Raw genomic sequence first — 17206 nt, forward strand, 5'->3', positions numbered from 1 at the left:
AACACTACAAACTAAATCTGAAACGTGCAGCTTGTGGCACTAATTTTCGCTACCTCCACCTCCATTAAACGATGAAAAAACGAACAAAGCTTTCAACACATCGAGCGAAAAACCTCCTAATATAAAACGTGGATTAGGATGGTAAATTACAGCAAATCTCCCTAGAGTCTAGACCAATAAAACAACCCTGAAATAGGAAGAGAGATGGCACAAGGTACCTGCAGAGTATTGAATATCAGTATTATAAATTGAAGCAGGTCAAACTGTATTAAACAGCTGTAAAGCACGATGAGAGTCGGCAAGCTGTACCAATATAATAGCTCTGAAACACTATGAGAGTCAGCAAGCTGTACCAATATAATAGCTCTGAAACACTATGAGAGTCGGCAAGGTGCTATGAAACAAGATGGTAGTCGTGCTGACTACCAGAATGTTCAATGTTAACATTTACCAGCACTTTGGACCTACAATTATAATATACAACAGCACGGCCCTGAAACGAGATGAGAGCTGGCAAGATATATAAAAGCTGTTATAACTATTAGAGTGGACCATGTAACAGTCATGAAAGAGAAGATGGTATCGTTGGTGCTGAATATAGAGTTGACTATATAATACCAGGCGGAGGTATAATCGTCTGACGTCTACCCTGCACTGTGGTTAACTGTCAACACATTAGCACCTTCACACCAACCCTCTTAACCTGTACTACAGAGCAACAAACTTAGCATTTCTACCTGCTGGTCTGTCTCTCAGACATGTGCATTGTGCTGCACACTTCCAGTGTGAAACTAGGTCTAACTCATTATTTGTGTGGGGAAGGTAATAACACTATTCAGGTAGGTATAGTTATATACGTGATATACCCGGTATGGAATCCGTAAAGCTTGCTGAAATAAGGGCAGAAGCAATTCATAAGCAGGACACCAATCCGGTTAAAGTCACGAAGCAATCTGTCGGGAAGGCCTTGGAAAACTCAAAGTAGGTGATGACAAGGAAGGATATCAAACGAGCAAACTGCAAAGTTGAGTAGTGCTAAACAATATAATACAATGAGACAAATTTCTTGGAAAGATAATCGCCCATTATCCTATTGGGAAACGTTTAACTTTTTCAAAGGCTGCATGCTTTTTACAATGAAAAATGTGCTCGCTAAAATAAGAAAATGTAGACATTAGGAAACACAGCAGGTTCACAGCAAAACATTAAATACCTGCAGCTTTAAAGTTTATGTTGTGCATGATTCTTCCCTAGACTTTAGTTAGTTAGCTTACTCATAGAATTTGAAATTTCGCCAACTGCAATAAAAACAACTACAATACTTGGTAATCCAGAGACAATTTTTGTCAAGTTTCAATCAGAACTATTATAGAAGCATGAAAACAATAATTGTAATTTAGTTTTCATTTATGCAGCAAATATCAGTTTCTAGATTCGAGCAAGCCTGAAGGTGATCATGAAGAGCCATGTTAAAATGGACCCTAATCGACTATTCAGTAATCAGTATGACTAATGAGTAACCCTCGGGCTATTACAGAGCTATTCTTGTGTCATTAGGTCTCATCTAAAAGCTATAATGGATCGCAAATTACCGAATTAGGGCCAATCTTTGGTCATTTAACATTCAGTGATACAGGACGATCGATAATTTGTATCTTAAATTACTTCGGGACCATTTGTTTCTTTATTTATTTATATATTGTAACTATCATTTCCAACTATCGACCTTATTGTGTTAAAAAGCCGCATTCCTTAATTAGAACGCACATAGCAATTATAGCATCAAAGAATATAAGTAATTAAACTGGATTCCTATAAATCGAGAAATAGAGAATCTATATTATGTTGAATTTTGAACTGAAGTATACGATCCAAACAAAGAATGTAGCTGTACAGAGCTAGGACAGATGCCATTCTTCTGTTGCTCGGAACTCTACCATTGTTCTGGTCGATTATGATAACGAGAGTTACTTAACATCAATGTATTCAGGGTCATTATATACACATATTTCCTTGGATTATTGATGCAGCTGGGGCGCCGGCCGTGAGGAGGCCTGGTTCACATCAAATCTGATTTATAATATCTGAGTAGTACTCAAGTGAGGACAGAGTTAGACTGATTCAGTAAGTAGTGATCACGTGGCACGTAGAGATGACCACTAACGGATAGTGTGCAAGGTTAGGACCTATTGTGTGCAGGTTGGATAAGTGGAGTTCAACAATCATGATATCATCGATCAGAGTAAAAGATATTGACCAACTTCAAGATGTCGGTGGATTCAGTAGATGATCAAAGACCAAAGTTGTCCATCAACGTTGGAAAATGGGAGATAGCATTGTTTAATACTGCCAGTGTTCGGGCGAAGGTTTGATTGCGAAAGTCACTAAATAGTAAATACTTAAATTTAATCAAGGGTCGACTCATATTGACGGTAAAGTCGTGAACCGTACGTGTTTCCCAGACATAACCAACAAAACATGCAATTACAATAAGTGAGATGTTGAGGGATTGTAACAACACGCATGGTTGCACTGCTGCCGGGTTGTTAGGAAGGTGACTCAGGGTAATTTTAGAAAGATTTAAATGTCTAGTGATATGTATTGTGTTTCAATATTTATGACTTACAGAAGAAACATGTTTTTAAATAAGAGAGAAGCCTGTGCGGAGCTGTAAATTTTAATCTTGGACATAAGTTTACGGCTCTGTCGACGTGCTGTGTATTGTTTCTTCCTTATCCCTAGTTACTAGTTACCCTTAACACTAGTATTGTGTCTGATTAATAAGTTAAGCCCGTAAAATGAAGGTGGATATCAGCCAATCTCGAATAGAGAAGCTGCAATTAAGCAGTTATTAGTTCACTGAAATTTAAACTTATAAAACAATCATTTTAAATAATTTTAAAATTTTAAACAGTGATATAACAGAGAAATTGTGTACGAAAATAAATTCTCCTTGGGAGAAGAAATACTGACGATACCCGGCATAGAATAAGTAACAATAATGTTCGAACCCCCTAAAAATACGTCTCACATAAACTCATAAAGCTGCATGTTAAAATTGCATAAGTTGGTTGTCCAAAATTGATATTGATCGAATTGGTCAAATTTTCGTCCCTTAAAATGTTACTCTATCATAACTTCATAACGGCATCTCAAATAGTACCGACCAAGTTTGAGTTTGGGCCCCTGGTAAAGACTTCCTCTAATTCGAATTTAAGGGAGCTAGCGAGGTGGTTTTCGGGACAATTACCATAATTTATTCAACTATTCGGTCCGTCTCTATAAAAAACATGCTGTAGATAAAGGAAGATGGACGAATTATGCAAACGAAGTAGTCAGGACGTCAGGTGGCCGGCCGTTCTTGCACGTAATTTCATAATTTTACCGAAAGGGGACTGCCTTTATTTAAATCACCCGAATAACTCTTATAGAGTCTATTGTTCATCAGGGTCGCCTAGATCCATAACTGCGCTAAATTTGTACATAAAGTAGGTTAGGTCGAGTAGCCTACTTAATATTTTGGGGGACGTCAATTCAAATGTATTCAACGTTTTTGGATCTGTTATTTAGATGCAGAGAGGTTTGTAATTATGTACGGCTTAAAATAAATAATAATATGCAGACCCTGTGACAATGCGTGTCATTTTCAAAAAAGAAATAAAAAGGAATTTCATTCTCTGAGATAGTTATGAATTCTTATAAATACACGTTTTATAACATTTACTTTTAATGCAGCATCCGTCATAAGTTGTATACCACGGACCACTAGTAGTACTAGTATAAGTAAGAAATTAAACGCCTCAATCAATCAACGACAAATACACGAGGTTAAACTTGAACAGCAGGTTTTATATCATAAAGATAAAACTTCACATAACAGTAACACGAACAGAGAAAAATGTTGTTTGTGTTTTTTAACAGTGCAATCTATTTTGAAAACAACGACGAATTGTTTGTGAAAACTTTCAGCTGTTCAGCTGTTCAGCATGAAACATTTTAGAATTGAGGGGATACTGTTCATATATTAGAAAAGAAAGGGTATGTGAGCGGTGAGTGACGAGTGTCTGAATCAATGTGATGTTACAAAAATTACTTTTGAACGTGGCATATCAACGATAATATGTTGCAAATTGCTCGTTACGAAATGATGGTTTGTACCTCGCGGAAACATATGTACGCTCTTAAAATGAAAATCCCAACACATTGACAATGAAGACATAATAGGAAAACACAAGTTTGGGAAAACCTAAAGTTAAACATGATACACAATTCGGAATTCCTAAGCTCTCGTGCTCCGGCACGAAGTTACGGGAAATTACTGAGATTCTGTAGTTGACAGCTATGAAAAGGAACCTCGTCAGATAAATTTCCTATCCATCTTCGTAGCCGTGATTCAATAGATTAGAGATCAATGGTACCAGGTTGTTTCTCGTTCTGTTGCTTGTTGAACCAGACATCTTGAAAAGTCTAGAATTTAACTGAAGACAAATATTTTGACGAAATTAGCACCTAAATACATTTTTCGTTCAGCGTTGCAAATTCAGCACAGTTTATTTCATCACGTTCACTTTTATGGTTAAAAAACAGCCTACATAGTTACAATTTATTTTTATCGCGTTCGTATTCTTATATTCTCATTCTCATATTTATGTCGCTATTTTTATAAACTTGATTATACTTCTGACTATTAACCAAACAAAGACATTGACCCTATAATTAATCTATACAAACTAAGCAGTAACCATAACTACTAAAAGTAAATATATGTAAACAGATTGCGTAGATGAACTACCCAAGTCAAACAGTCCGAGATACCTCATACCTACGAGTACGCTGCGTACTGTACGCACCATGCCCCCAGTGTCCCTAGTAAAACTCAAACTAAAATACCAGAATTTAACTGATATGTTTTCTGTCTGCAGGCCACGTTTATATGTACTAAATATACCCGATGTAAAAGCACAAATTATCTCTATCACTTTCCCAGGCTGCCGGCTAAGATATGCCAATTGATCTGTATCTGTTATAAATATAATTTGTGGACTGGTCAAATGGTCAATGTTCAGAGTGAGTGATGACACTTTTCAGCTGCATAGCTACACTGTCCTTCATCTTGAGAAGCTCTGATTTGAAGGTGTTCCCACAGACCAGGTGAATGATGGGATTTGCAAAGCTGTTCAGGTAAGCACAGAAGTTGTAGGTTGCGTAGAAGTAGGTTTGTCCTAAATCACCCTGAAGAGTGAAGGTAGTGCTTTTATTAAAAATGATTAAGTGGTGCAGCGTCAAAGAATTAGCAGTAAGATTCTTATAAACCCTCATTAAACAACCTGTGATCAAGGAGGTATACACTGTACAATTTGGGGTAACCAAGCTATCTATATACTCATAATGCTTACCAAATCGGTGATGACAGAATTAGCGGATGAATTCTTCTGGACATTGATAAGCAGGTTTTTGAAGTTGTGGAATATGATGATAGAGTAGCATACGAAGTACCAGGATGTCATCAGTAGGAGCGAAACTACCTGATAATTTTACTCGATTAGAGAGGACTAAAATCTGTTCTACCACGATTTTGAGACCTTAGATTGGCCTCCATGATGTAAGATACATTTCAGAGAGACCAATTAATGTATGAAGTTGGATATCTAGGAAAGATGGGAGTGAGAATATGAAGGTGCGGCCCCTTGTGATCATCATGTCACCTCATAATCTTATATTGCTGATTTTCTTGATGTATCTATACAAATGAAGCATGAAAAATTGTGGATATAAGTCATATGAGTTTATAGAAGACCGAATATTATCCAACTATCAGTATTTATAGAAGACCACTAAAACTATCCCTTCGAATTTATAGCTCTTCTTTTTTCCTACAACAGTTTTAGTAACAAAGAGCTAAAGGTGTTTAACCCATTAGGGACGATAGGGTCGTTTACGACCCACCTTTTCTAGAGGCTATAGAGGACAAACCATAATACTAAACGCAACGAATCTTTCGCACATATGCTCAAAATTTATTGGGCTACATTATTGACTTTCCAGTCGAGACCCAATTAATTACTAACAACTAAATAATTAGGCTAATTAGTCGTCATAATTGGAAAATATTTCACTTTACTTCTTGCCTTGATTGGGACATTAAAACTTTATGTAGGCTTATTTTGTTGAGGACAAAATAGTTGCGGGCAACGATTTCCTTGAGACATATGAAAAGCCCGTGATAATCAGATGTTCACAAACAGAGCTAGACGCTGTTTACTAACTGCGGTCGCATACGACCCACTCGTCCGGGTCGCAAACGACCCATCACGGTTTTTCGGCTTTAACTTCTGAAACAAAGACGTTAGGATAAAATAAAAACTGTAGCATAAGTTAAAAACATATGGTCAATACTGTGTAACTCTAACTTTTTAAAAATAAAGAATTTGGGTCATTAACGACCCACTCGGCTCACTTTCTTATTACTACATATGTCCATGTAACTTCTTGAATTCAGCCTAAAGCATGACATCATAAGTTCAAAATCGCCTCTCAGCAAGTGATAATCATCATAAACTGCGAAAAATCGGTTAAATGGGTCATTAGCGACCCACTAGGACCACAAAATTGATTAATTAAATATAATGTTGTCAAACTTTTACAAATATTAGTATAAAAACATGTTATATCTTGGTCATTACCCCTGTACTTTGATTTAACTTTTAAAATCGATCAACTGGGTCAATAACGACCCACTCGGAAGTTGAACCACCTCATTAATTATTATCAGTATCATGCTGTTCCACCATCAACAAAGACACTCGTAGGTCTTAATTCCACGCAAACCACGGGTGGCTGACTACTAGCCCTTCTGAGATCCAGGGCCAACTGAAGGGCCGTCATCACTCATCAAAGAGCTGCGAGAATAACACTACTGCATATGCCTGGAGTTGTGTCCTGACTAATACTATGGTGCGTGGAAATCTGTACCGAAAGGACCGTGGCCGTGCCGCAAAAGAAAAGGAATCGGCCCTCGTTCCTAACTTGCTAGGTATAGCCATGCTGTTGTTGTTGCTTATTAGATTCTGTTACCTTTTTCGTCAATTTCGAATCTTGGTAAACGACCTGCTACAACCCACCGCTTGAGACCCAGGGTCCCACGGTGATCAGATTATGTCACTCAAGAAAAATCCCCTGAACGAAGTATACGAGATATGAGATATCATGTAACCTTGGGTAAATACTGAAAGACGAGTGGTCAAATTGCATATTCTAATCCAACATGCCAATCTGTTTTTTTTTTCATTCCTAGAAAGTACGAGAATAACTAAACAACTGCTGCATTCAGATGGCTACATCTACAGCTCTGTGAAGAAGTACAAGGAAAAAGCCCCCCCCCCCCCCCCCCCCCCATTTGGCTGGCGGTGCTGCAACCTGCAATCTCTCAGACAACTACCTCGTTGTGGGTAACAAACCCCGCAACAACGAGGCAGCTTTCAAAACGAAAACAAGTATTACGTAATCGGCCGAGAGGGAGGGGAGTTTCCAAATGATTACGCTTGTGTAATTTTGACATAATAGCTATGCGGTGGGGGGGGGGGGGGGCGTAAAAATTGTCCAATAAGTGATTACGTAATATATGAACGGCCCCTAAGAAGTAAAGAAAGGGAGCTGCGAAGAGAGTAGATGCAGCCATCTGAAATCTGAATCCAGCAGTTGTATAGTTCTTCTTGGACGTTATAGGAATCGGGAAAAGATAGGCATGTTGTTTGCTGTCTCACGGCATTACGGTCGTGTACTAACAGCTGATAAACTCACCTACCTATCAATCCAATTCTGCCCATTATTCGTCAGTCATCGGGTGACGTGATCTGCAGATTACCGTGAGACTCCAGATCTCAGAAGGGCTAGTAGTCAGCCACCCGTGGTTTGCGTGGAATTAAGACCTACGAGTGTCTTTCTTGATGGTAGAACAACATGATACTGATAATTAATGTCGTGGTTCAACTTCCGAGTGGGTTGTTATTGACCCAGTTGATCGATTTTAAAATTTAAATCAACGTACAGGAGTAATGACCAAGATATAACATGTATTTATACTAATATTTGTAAAAGTTTGACAACATTATATTTAATTAATCAATTTTGTGGTCCTAGTGGGTCGCTAATGACCCATTTAACCGATTTTTCGCAGTTTATGATGATTATCACTTGCTGAGAGGCGATTTTGAACTTATGATGTCATGCTTTAGGCTGAATTCAAGAAGTTACATGGACATATGTAGTAATAAGAAAGTGAGCCGAGTGGGTCGTTAATGACCCAAATTCTTTATTTTTAAAAAGTTAGAGTTACACAGTATTGACCATATGTTTTTAACTTATGCTACAGTTTTTATTTTATCCTAACGTCTTTGTTTCAGAAGTTAAAGCCGAAAAACCGTGATGGGTCGTTTGCGACCCGGACGAGTGGGTCGTATGCGACCATAGCTGTATCTTTTAAAGTAAACGAGATACAGATTAGCTTTTTTGGATATCTCATTTTTGCTGTAAAGTGACCTAGTGTGTTAAACGGTATCAAAATCGGCAAACTTTAAAACTCGTCGTCCCTAATGGGTTAAACTAATTACAAACTACAAATAATTACATTTGTACACTAATGATCAGTGTGATGACGATGATGGCTTTGTTAAGATCTAAACACTTGTTGTATTTTGCCATTATTATATATTATTATTAAACTGTAACAGAAAAAGAGAAGAAACACACATTTAAAGAAATTATTGTGTTATTATTTGTGTTGTTGTTGTTGTTGTTGTTGTTGTTATGCGACGCATATAAAACGATCCTATCAAAAAATTACTGAAAATGCAGTTTTAACTCACGATCTGCCTACTTTGAGCTTTATCTGTAGCAGAAGTTTCTCCACTTTTCGACTTTTCCCACGATTTCTGAAAAACGAGTTCACTGATATTTTGTTTGTGAGCTAAATATTATACCATATGCACAAAAATCTGGCTTCTAAATTTTAAGGTTTTAATGCAATTCTATTGTAGGTTCGAGGTTTTAGCGCCCAGCCTTTTTGGCAGTACTATAACATTAACAGCCCGGAAGCATATTAATGCCTCAGTGGTAAATTTTCTTTCTCAGGCCTTGCTGTTAGCCTGGACGGTAACGGTGTATACCTAACAAAAATGAATAAATGCTTATGTCCAAACAGAGATGATAATCGTGAAGAAACCAATTTCCATGTCGAACTCACATTGTATCTGAGAAAGAGGTATCTAGCTATGATAACATTAGTAACTATTGGTAACTATTGGTAACTATTGGTAACTATGTTGAACTCACATTGTATCTGAGAAAGAGGTATCTAGCTATGATAACATTGGTAACTATGATCACCAGTAGAGAGCAGCACATGGGGACTGGTCCCATTACTAGACTGTAAATCAGGGATTGGTTGTGGTTCTTCTCGTCGTACACAAAGTCGCATATACTCCACCTGCAGACATTATATTCTTCAGCTTTACCCGTTCTCCCGTGATAGTTGTGATCGTAATATTGCTTAACCAGTCAACAGTGCTACAGTGTTAGGTGCACTAGTATGATATTTAAGTCATTTAGAGATACCTAGATGATTACAGGCGGAGAAAGGGTAAAGTACCAAACTCGAGACGATATCATTTAAAAAGCTTACCAATGATATCATCTTCACACGCTTCCTATGGATAGGTTTATTTAAGTTTGGTTACTAAAATGACAGAATGTTTCAAAACAGCTTTACCAGTTGAAGAATTGATAATGGACCGAGTCAAAGAAGTACGGATAGCAAGCAAAGATTGCACCGTATATCAGCGCTCCAATACACAGGCTTGTTATCTGAAATTAAAGATAGTGATGATGCGCCGGACTAAGCAACAGTTATGAATTTATCTTCAGTAAGATTATATCAGCAACAGAAATGTGATAATCATGACCATGATCACAGTGTTTCTCACGTCAGTTTGGAGCATTAGCGAGATACAAGATGGATCATTGATCAATGAATGATGTGTATCAAAAATAAGCAATGTTTGTTGCCAGATTGTGGAATTTAATTTTTAAATGAACTAACAAAAGTTTTGGAGACGACAAAAGATCTGTCATGAGGCAGGTAGACAGCACGTATTTTCATAAGACCAGCCAGTGCAAGGAGTAAGGGAGTGGTTACCATGTTCCAGTTCCACAGCCAGCCCGCTATCTCGCACAGGGGGCTGTTGTACCAACTTGATCGCTCTGAATTAAGAGTTTTTGTGAGCTTTTATTATGAATTATTAAAAATCTTCACCAGAATCTTTTCCAAAGAACTTTCTATGAAATTATTTTGAAAGGTATGCCAGCGAATCTCTGGAGTCAATCATATGGGAGGGTCCTTTAATTAGACTGCACTTATAAAGACCATTTTACTAAACCCGAGGAAATCAACGATTCTGTCGGATATTTGACTATAGTTGGTAAGTGGCGTGGATACGCCACTTACCATCTATAGTCAAATTATCATCCACCACTAACCGGTAAAATCAACCACTTAGCAGTAACTTAATAACTATTATAAATTGAGATCCACCACCAACAGCAGTAAAGTCACGTAATGAAGATCCACCACTAACCGGTCACTAAAAAGGATCCACTGTAGATTGCCACCAAACACACAATAAGATCCGTAACTGTCTCAAATATTATGATGATATAGTATGGCTTTGCTTGTCCGAGTCGTAGAAAGGCTGTGAGGGATATCGTGTTGAATATGAGTCCAGTCACTCCGAGTATGAGGTGTACCTGGATAAGTGGAATATTAACCCATATTATAGGATATCCTGTTAAGTGATTCCATAAAATTCCAGGCAGCTATTTGCCCAAGATGAACTTTAGAACTTTCTCTGCCAGATCATTTGAGAGCTATAGCTATTTTCTCCCTAAACCTACTTCAAGAATTTCAGCAACAATCCTGTCAAAACATATGGCTGATTAAAATAACTATTTAGCTAACCATGCCCCAGATGTAATCAAGAGGGAGCAGACACATCTGATAAGTTTGGGGGTGCCACTCCCCACTGCCCCCCACATCCTCACAATAATGCAGATTACACTCTGAAAAGATGTAGCCCTCCTTTTGCAGATGAGAATGTGAACTGTTAGGAGTATTCTCCACGAAATGAGCCATGCATATGTTGTAGTCTGAGAACGTCTCCTCGGTCGCCATCGTCATGAACCTGTCATAGGTATACCGTCAGAAAAATGGAGCTTTGTGGGGAGAAGTTACAGAAGGGGACGGAGAGAAGGAGAGCTGAGAAGGATAGAACAAGGATACAAACATGTGATAATTCGCAAAACCAAACCATGGCTAAAAGCTATCTACATGATTTGGTCGTGCGTGAGTAATGGTATACAAATTGTTAAAGTTTAACATCGCGAAAGTTCCTATAGTTCCTATAGTCATGTACATTGATAGCAAAAGCTTTTATAGCCTCAAGTGAATATTTACACAAGGAACAAACAAATGCAACTAAAAGATTGCCGACAGTATCTCACTCCAGAAATGGAGCCACCAAGCTCCTGACTCCACGTAGTCATCATACCTGCATGAATTGAATTATGCACCATATGCACGTCAACTTGTGCTATCTATATATTCGCTCCGATACCATTAATGCATTACCAAGAATCGGGGACAATACACTTTAGATGCCATTACCAAGACTATCAAAATGCATTAAACCTTAAGTTGATATGTCGTCCGTAATATGACTTAAAGCAAAACTTCACGCACCCCATTCCATAAAATTACAATACCCCTGGAATTGGAAGTTCATTCAATTCGAAAAATGATTGGTCTATCACGGTGCAATTAAATTTGCTTGAGATATCGCTGTAACTTGGAATGCATTGAACACAGCTCAAGAAATCGCTAATTCTGTGAGATCGCTAATTCTAGAAAGTCGCGAACGAACCCCACAAGCACCCGAGTTAAAAATGGCATTTTAATGAACTGTCCCTCGGGGAAATTTCGGACGGGTTAAGTTATTATAGAATTAGCATTCTGTGAGATCGCTAATTCTAGAAAGTCGCGAACGAACCCCACAAGCACCCAAGTTAAAAATGGCATTTTAATGAACTGTCCCTCGGGGAAATTTCGGACGGGTTAAGTTATTATATGACTTAACATATGGTATGGCACACGCAAATTAAATTTGCTTGAGATATCGCTGTAACTTGGAATGCATTGAACACAGCTCAAGAAATCGCTAATTCTGTGAGATCGCTAATTCTAGAAAGTCGCGAACGAACCCCAAGCACCCGAGTTAAAAATGGCATTTTAATGAACTGTCCCTCGGGGAAATTTCGGACGGGTTAAGTTATTATATGACTTAACATATGGTATGGCACACGCAAAAATTTGAACATTTAACAGTTTCTGCATCAGAATATGGTTCCCATGTGTGGTATTGACATTTGAAGTGACAGTTGCCAGGTCTAAGGTAATCTGACTGGCGGCAATCCTGCATTCCACCTGTCACTGTAGCTGGCTGGGCGAGATCACTCCTGCTGCTCTCCGCCGCCGAGAATTATATAACGAATATACGGTTTGTGCCTTCAAGTTCAACCTCTAAGAAATGGCACAAAATTAAAAAGATGTCCGGAGTATTAAATAAAACTTAAATCTAGATTTCGGTTTTAAAATCTCACGTGCAGTTGCAAAGTCTACGACCGTGGTGTCTGCTGCTCCTGCTGCAAATAACAAATTATATGTTTGTTTATTGGAATTTAGGCGATCAATGGTGTTTTAGTAAACAAGCTGTGGTAGAACCATAATTACTGTCGCGTTGATTAATTAACATTATTACAATATGCGGCCCGGATTATGATTAATGAAGAAACACAACAAATTGCTGCCGGGTGATCCTGTACAATGTCACATAAAGGTATAAACAATTCAAAATCTGACTTCTGAGGAAATGCTGGTATAAGGATCTACATATAAAAACATAAAACCAGAAACTTTGAGATTCATTCGTTAATTAATAGCATTGCGAAACAGAAAATGATTGTCGCTTTTGATGTTCAGCGGTTGCAGCATATACAATTTAATTTACTCCATTGCAGACATGATTTAATTTGGACTTTCAGAACATCTTACTAGATTTCTAAACGATTGCTCACTTTACTTCTCTCGCAGATACGAGAAGAAGTAAAACGAAGGCTTGCGGAGGGAATGACGCGCCGGGTAATTAGAACATAGGAGTTTATTTGACAGTAACATGATTATAGATGCTATTTATTTCGGGAGTTTAAAGTTGGAGACAATATCGAAGAAGAGAGTTATTTCAATTTGTGGGACCTTTATGCTTGAATAGGGGAAAGCTTCCACGAAATGACCGTCCGAATCTGGATAATAATAATATGTAATCGCATCTTATAGTTATAATGTCACGTATAACTATATGTGTGATTTGTCTTTTTCCGTCGATTGAAACGTCGGAAGAAAGGTTGGTGTCAAATATGATTGAAAGATACCGTATATAATATGGTCGATAGAAATTGTAGACGCAATGCTTAAAAATTAAACCTACGTCCTGCAGTACCTGCACGTACAACGTACGTAATATTCCCTAATACCCTCCCCCCTTCGTGTAATCAGTATTAAACATTTGACCAAAACCCATAATCATGGGTAGAGTGGACCGCTGCCAGTGTCTCTCTTTCCCAAACAAAAGGAAATGATATTAATTTGATTGACCGTTCTCAAATGCAAAATGATACCGAGAATGAAATCGGTCGCTCGCTTTTCCCATTCATTCACGGCTTACGAATTGTAATAAGTTTCGATTGATTAGGTACATCAATCAGATGCTGTAAAAATCTCTTTGGGTTGCGTTCGGGTCGATACCTAGTATTTCGGGGTAAGGGTGGTAGTTTTTACTTATTGAATTAGCTGAAGTTTATTGAATCTTTATTGCTGAGTACAGCTGCCTTTGGGTAGTTCTTCTTAATCTATTACAATTGTAAATGAATGGGAAAAGCGAGCGACCGATTTCATTCTCGGTATCATTTTGCATTTGAGAACGGTCAATCAAATTAATATCATTTCCTTTTGTTTGGGAAAGAGAGACACTGGCAGCGGTCCACTCTACCCATGATTATGGGTTTTGGTCAAATATCATCTCTTTTTGATTATAATGTCAGGGTACTTTATAAAGTCGAAATATAAACTGATATCTTCATTAATAAGGAGGAAGTTTCAACAATTTCGAAATTTTTCCTTTAAAAACATTTCCTTGTGTTTAGGTAAGCATATCGGTCGATCACTGACTGAATATGCCACTTAATACTCATTCAAGTTGGCATTAAATTCATTTATAATGACATTAAACTGTCGTGGCAAAGCAGAATTTGTTGGAAATCACAAATGAGCAAAATTCTCACCTTTCGCACGTGCAAACTTTGAGCGGACGTTGCGTGCGCATCCAATATTGAATCGCCGTAAAATTTTGCATGTAATTGTTGTATATATAGTTTGATACGCATGCAAAGTTTCAAAGTATTTCAAGAAGAACTGTAATCACAACGGCACTCTAAAGTTGACAGAAAATGACGAAAACAGCAATTTTCAGTGATTTTAGCAATTTTCTATCAATTTGGGCGTGTCCCTACGTGTGCAACTTTTCGATTTTTAACTTTAAAACTAGCCTAATGCACAATTTATATCTATAGAAGCAGAACTGAGCTCCACAACCTAAGGCATGGCCCAACACCAGAGAATACTAAATCGCAAAATTGACGTTTTTATAAAATAATTCTTCAAAAAAGCACAAACTTCAATGACGAATATCTTTATGAAGGAGCAAGCTAGAAAAACTTTCCGGTAGATTTTCAGAATGCTTGAACAATTATCTAAGGTGAAAAATTTCCTCAGATTTTGAATACAATTACTTTTTAATGGTGTAAAATCATTTTTAAAAGTTATTACTTTGTCAAAAATCAAGTTTTAAAAACGGTTAACTTGATGACGTCATCAAGGGGTGTTCATGACGTCAAATAATTTGTTTATACAATGTAAACTAAAGTGTAAACAATTATTTTCAAGACCTGTGGTCGGAAATGGCTGTATCTTTTATACTTTTGAATCTATGGACAATTAAATACAGGCTACAATTGACTGGCAAAGCGTCTATCCCTGAATATATATATGTATATATATAGATATCACGACAATCTGTCGTAAAACAGGGGTTCTAGAAAACCCACTTCCCGATGTTCCTGAAACCTGAAACTTTTTTTGCAGTCGATTTGGTCAACGTCTAGACGCCCTGAAAAATTTCAGATCTCTAACTTGATTTTAACATGGTTTTTAAGGCACCTGAATATGGCGATTTTGGGTTTTTTACCGAATTTCGTATAACAGTGCTGGCGAGTATTTTATGCAAATTTCTTAAAAATCTCAACATAACTATTTTTTATTCCTGTCATCTTTGACATCAAATTAGAATGTTTTGAACTAAAAATAAATCTGCTGAACGACTTCCGATGAGTCTTAATGCCTGAAAAACTCCTGCCGGAGGCGGCGGCCTTCGGCCGCCGCCTCCGGCCGAAAGAGGCTTGTAACGTGTACCAAAGGGGGTATAATAGTAAAGGGGGTATAATAGTAAAGGGGGTATAATAGTAAAGGGGGTACATAGTATACCCACAATAAATGCACCGGTCGTGCTTGCCAGCACTGTGATAGCTATATATTGTGTCAAAATTACACTAGCGTAATCATTTGGAAATTGCAGAAACCCTCCCCCTTCCCATGGCCCAGTGATCCCCCCTCGGCTGATCATGATTACGTAATATGTGAAGACCTCTGACTCTTCATTCCTTTCAACTGATTTCCCGACGAAGGTTTCAAATGATCAATAAAGCCACGTGTACGTAACTGTAAGGAATAGGATTGAAGATCGAAATTTCTTTATCGTCTTTTCTTATTAATATTTATATTATTCATATTGGGCCAAATGTACGTAAGTTATACGTACATTTCATCATAATCATATACATTTAAAATAACATGTTCAGCAAACATAACTGATAATTTAAATACATTAGATTTAGAAGAATGAAGCCAGGTGTCGATATTATTTAGGTTTCCAAGAAACACGAACAAATGTGCCAATTTTCCCCAATGCACAATTGACAATGGTGAATGGTCACTTTTTAATTGTTTACCTTACCTTTATAAAAGAAAGTTTTCAGTGCAGTTTAAGCAAAAAAGTTGCAATTACATTTACAGGAGCAGCTGTTGTATATTTTATTTTACCTGGGGACTAACCAGAGCCCTCTCGCTCGCAGTGAAACAAGCGCGTCACGCAGTATGCGTAGACACATGGCTATGTGAACCTGGGGACCTTAGGCTATTAATATGTTCATAAATAGAGATTTGGCGGAATGACAGGCTAAGCGCGGCCCAGTAAATTTTATTTGGTGCATTTCAATTTTAAACAATCCAGGCCACGCTAAAAACTTTAATCGTTCACAATCGACAATCAAACGTCAATTAATGTCGATATGTTTCCAAAATAACCCGGCTAGGCTGGGCCTAGAAATATAACATTTTGCAAAATTAATCAGAAAATGATCATGTGCATGGTTCACTTTTTAATTTCACTTGTGATACCGCCATGATTTATAATTATAAGTCGATCCAAAAGACCGTAACCGTCTTTGCCTAGCTCACGTTGTAGGACTAGGCCCGTCGCGCACGAGTGCGCGGCTTAATAGTGGTTTTTGCCTCACTAAGTGAAATGACAATGGGCCGGGGACACATTGTGATACAAAACCGTTTTACGTTCGACTTGATTGAATGATATTATGTCATGTAGTCCTAGCTGATCCTCGATTAAGATTTAAAATTAAAAATTTAAATTGACCGAAATTAAAAAATATAAATACTACTAGATAGTCGTATCCGGACCCCAGCTAAACTTAAATTAAAAGATATCGACAATAATTCAGTTTTTGTTAAAATGTTTCGATAAAGGTCAAATGGTGAAAGTAACGGACGAAGCTGTTACAGTTTTAAATTGCTACGGTGGCGATAAGTTAAGCATCATATTCATATAAACGAAATTTATTTTAAACCGTTAAGCCAAATGCAAAACCACAAAAAACGCTTTCAGTCTCAGAACCATGACCGGTGGTTTTATTT

At 37.6% G+C, this 17206-nt stretch overlaps 1 protein-coding gene across 1 annotated transcript; it reads right to left on the bottom strand.

Moving 5' to 3' along the window:
- Positions 1 to 3806: 3806 nt before the first annotated feature.
- LOC134813511 (uncharacterized) lies at positions 3807 to 9861 on the bottom strand. Its single transcript, XM_063821328.1, has 4 exons — positions 9331 to 9861; positions 8865 to 8930; positions 5397 to 5525; positions 3807 to 5232 (listed from the first exon to the last, which is right to left on the bottom strand). The coding sequence occupies exons 1-4, from the start codon at positions 9415 to 9417 to the stop codon at positions 5056 to 5058; spliced, it is 459 nt and encodes a 152-aa protein (XP_063677398.1). The 5' UTR covers positions 9418 to 9861; the 3' UTR covers positions 3807 to 5055.
- Between the last annotated feature and the right edge of the window lie 7345 nt (positions 9862 to 17206).

This window comes from Bolinopsis microptera, chromosome 3, assembly GCF_026151205.1.
Source record: "Bolinopsis microptera isolate Bmic1 chromosome 3, MBARI_Bmic_1.0, whole genome shotgun sequence".
NCBI lineage: Eukaryota > Metazoa > Ctenophora > Tentaculata > Lobata > Bolinopsidae > Bolinopsis > Bolinopsis microptera.

Coding starts and splice junctions, on each gene's coding strand:
- LOC134813511 (XM_063821328.1), bottom strand. CDS start 9,417: ATGGGACCAGTCCCCATGTGCTGCTCTCTACTGGTGATCATAGTTACC. Junction 8,931..9,330: donor ACCTCTTTCTCAGATACAAT/GTGAGTTCAACA, acceptor CTCGTTTTTCAG/AAATCGTGGGAAAAGTCGAA. Junction 5,526..8,864: donor AAGCTCAAAGTAGGCAGATC/GTGAGTTAAAAC, acceptor TAAAATTATCAG/GTAGTTTCGCTCCTACTGAT.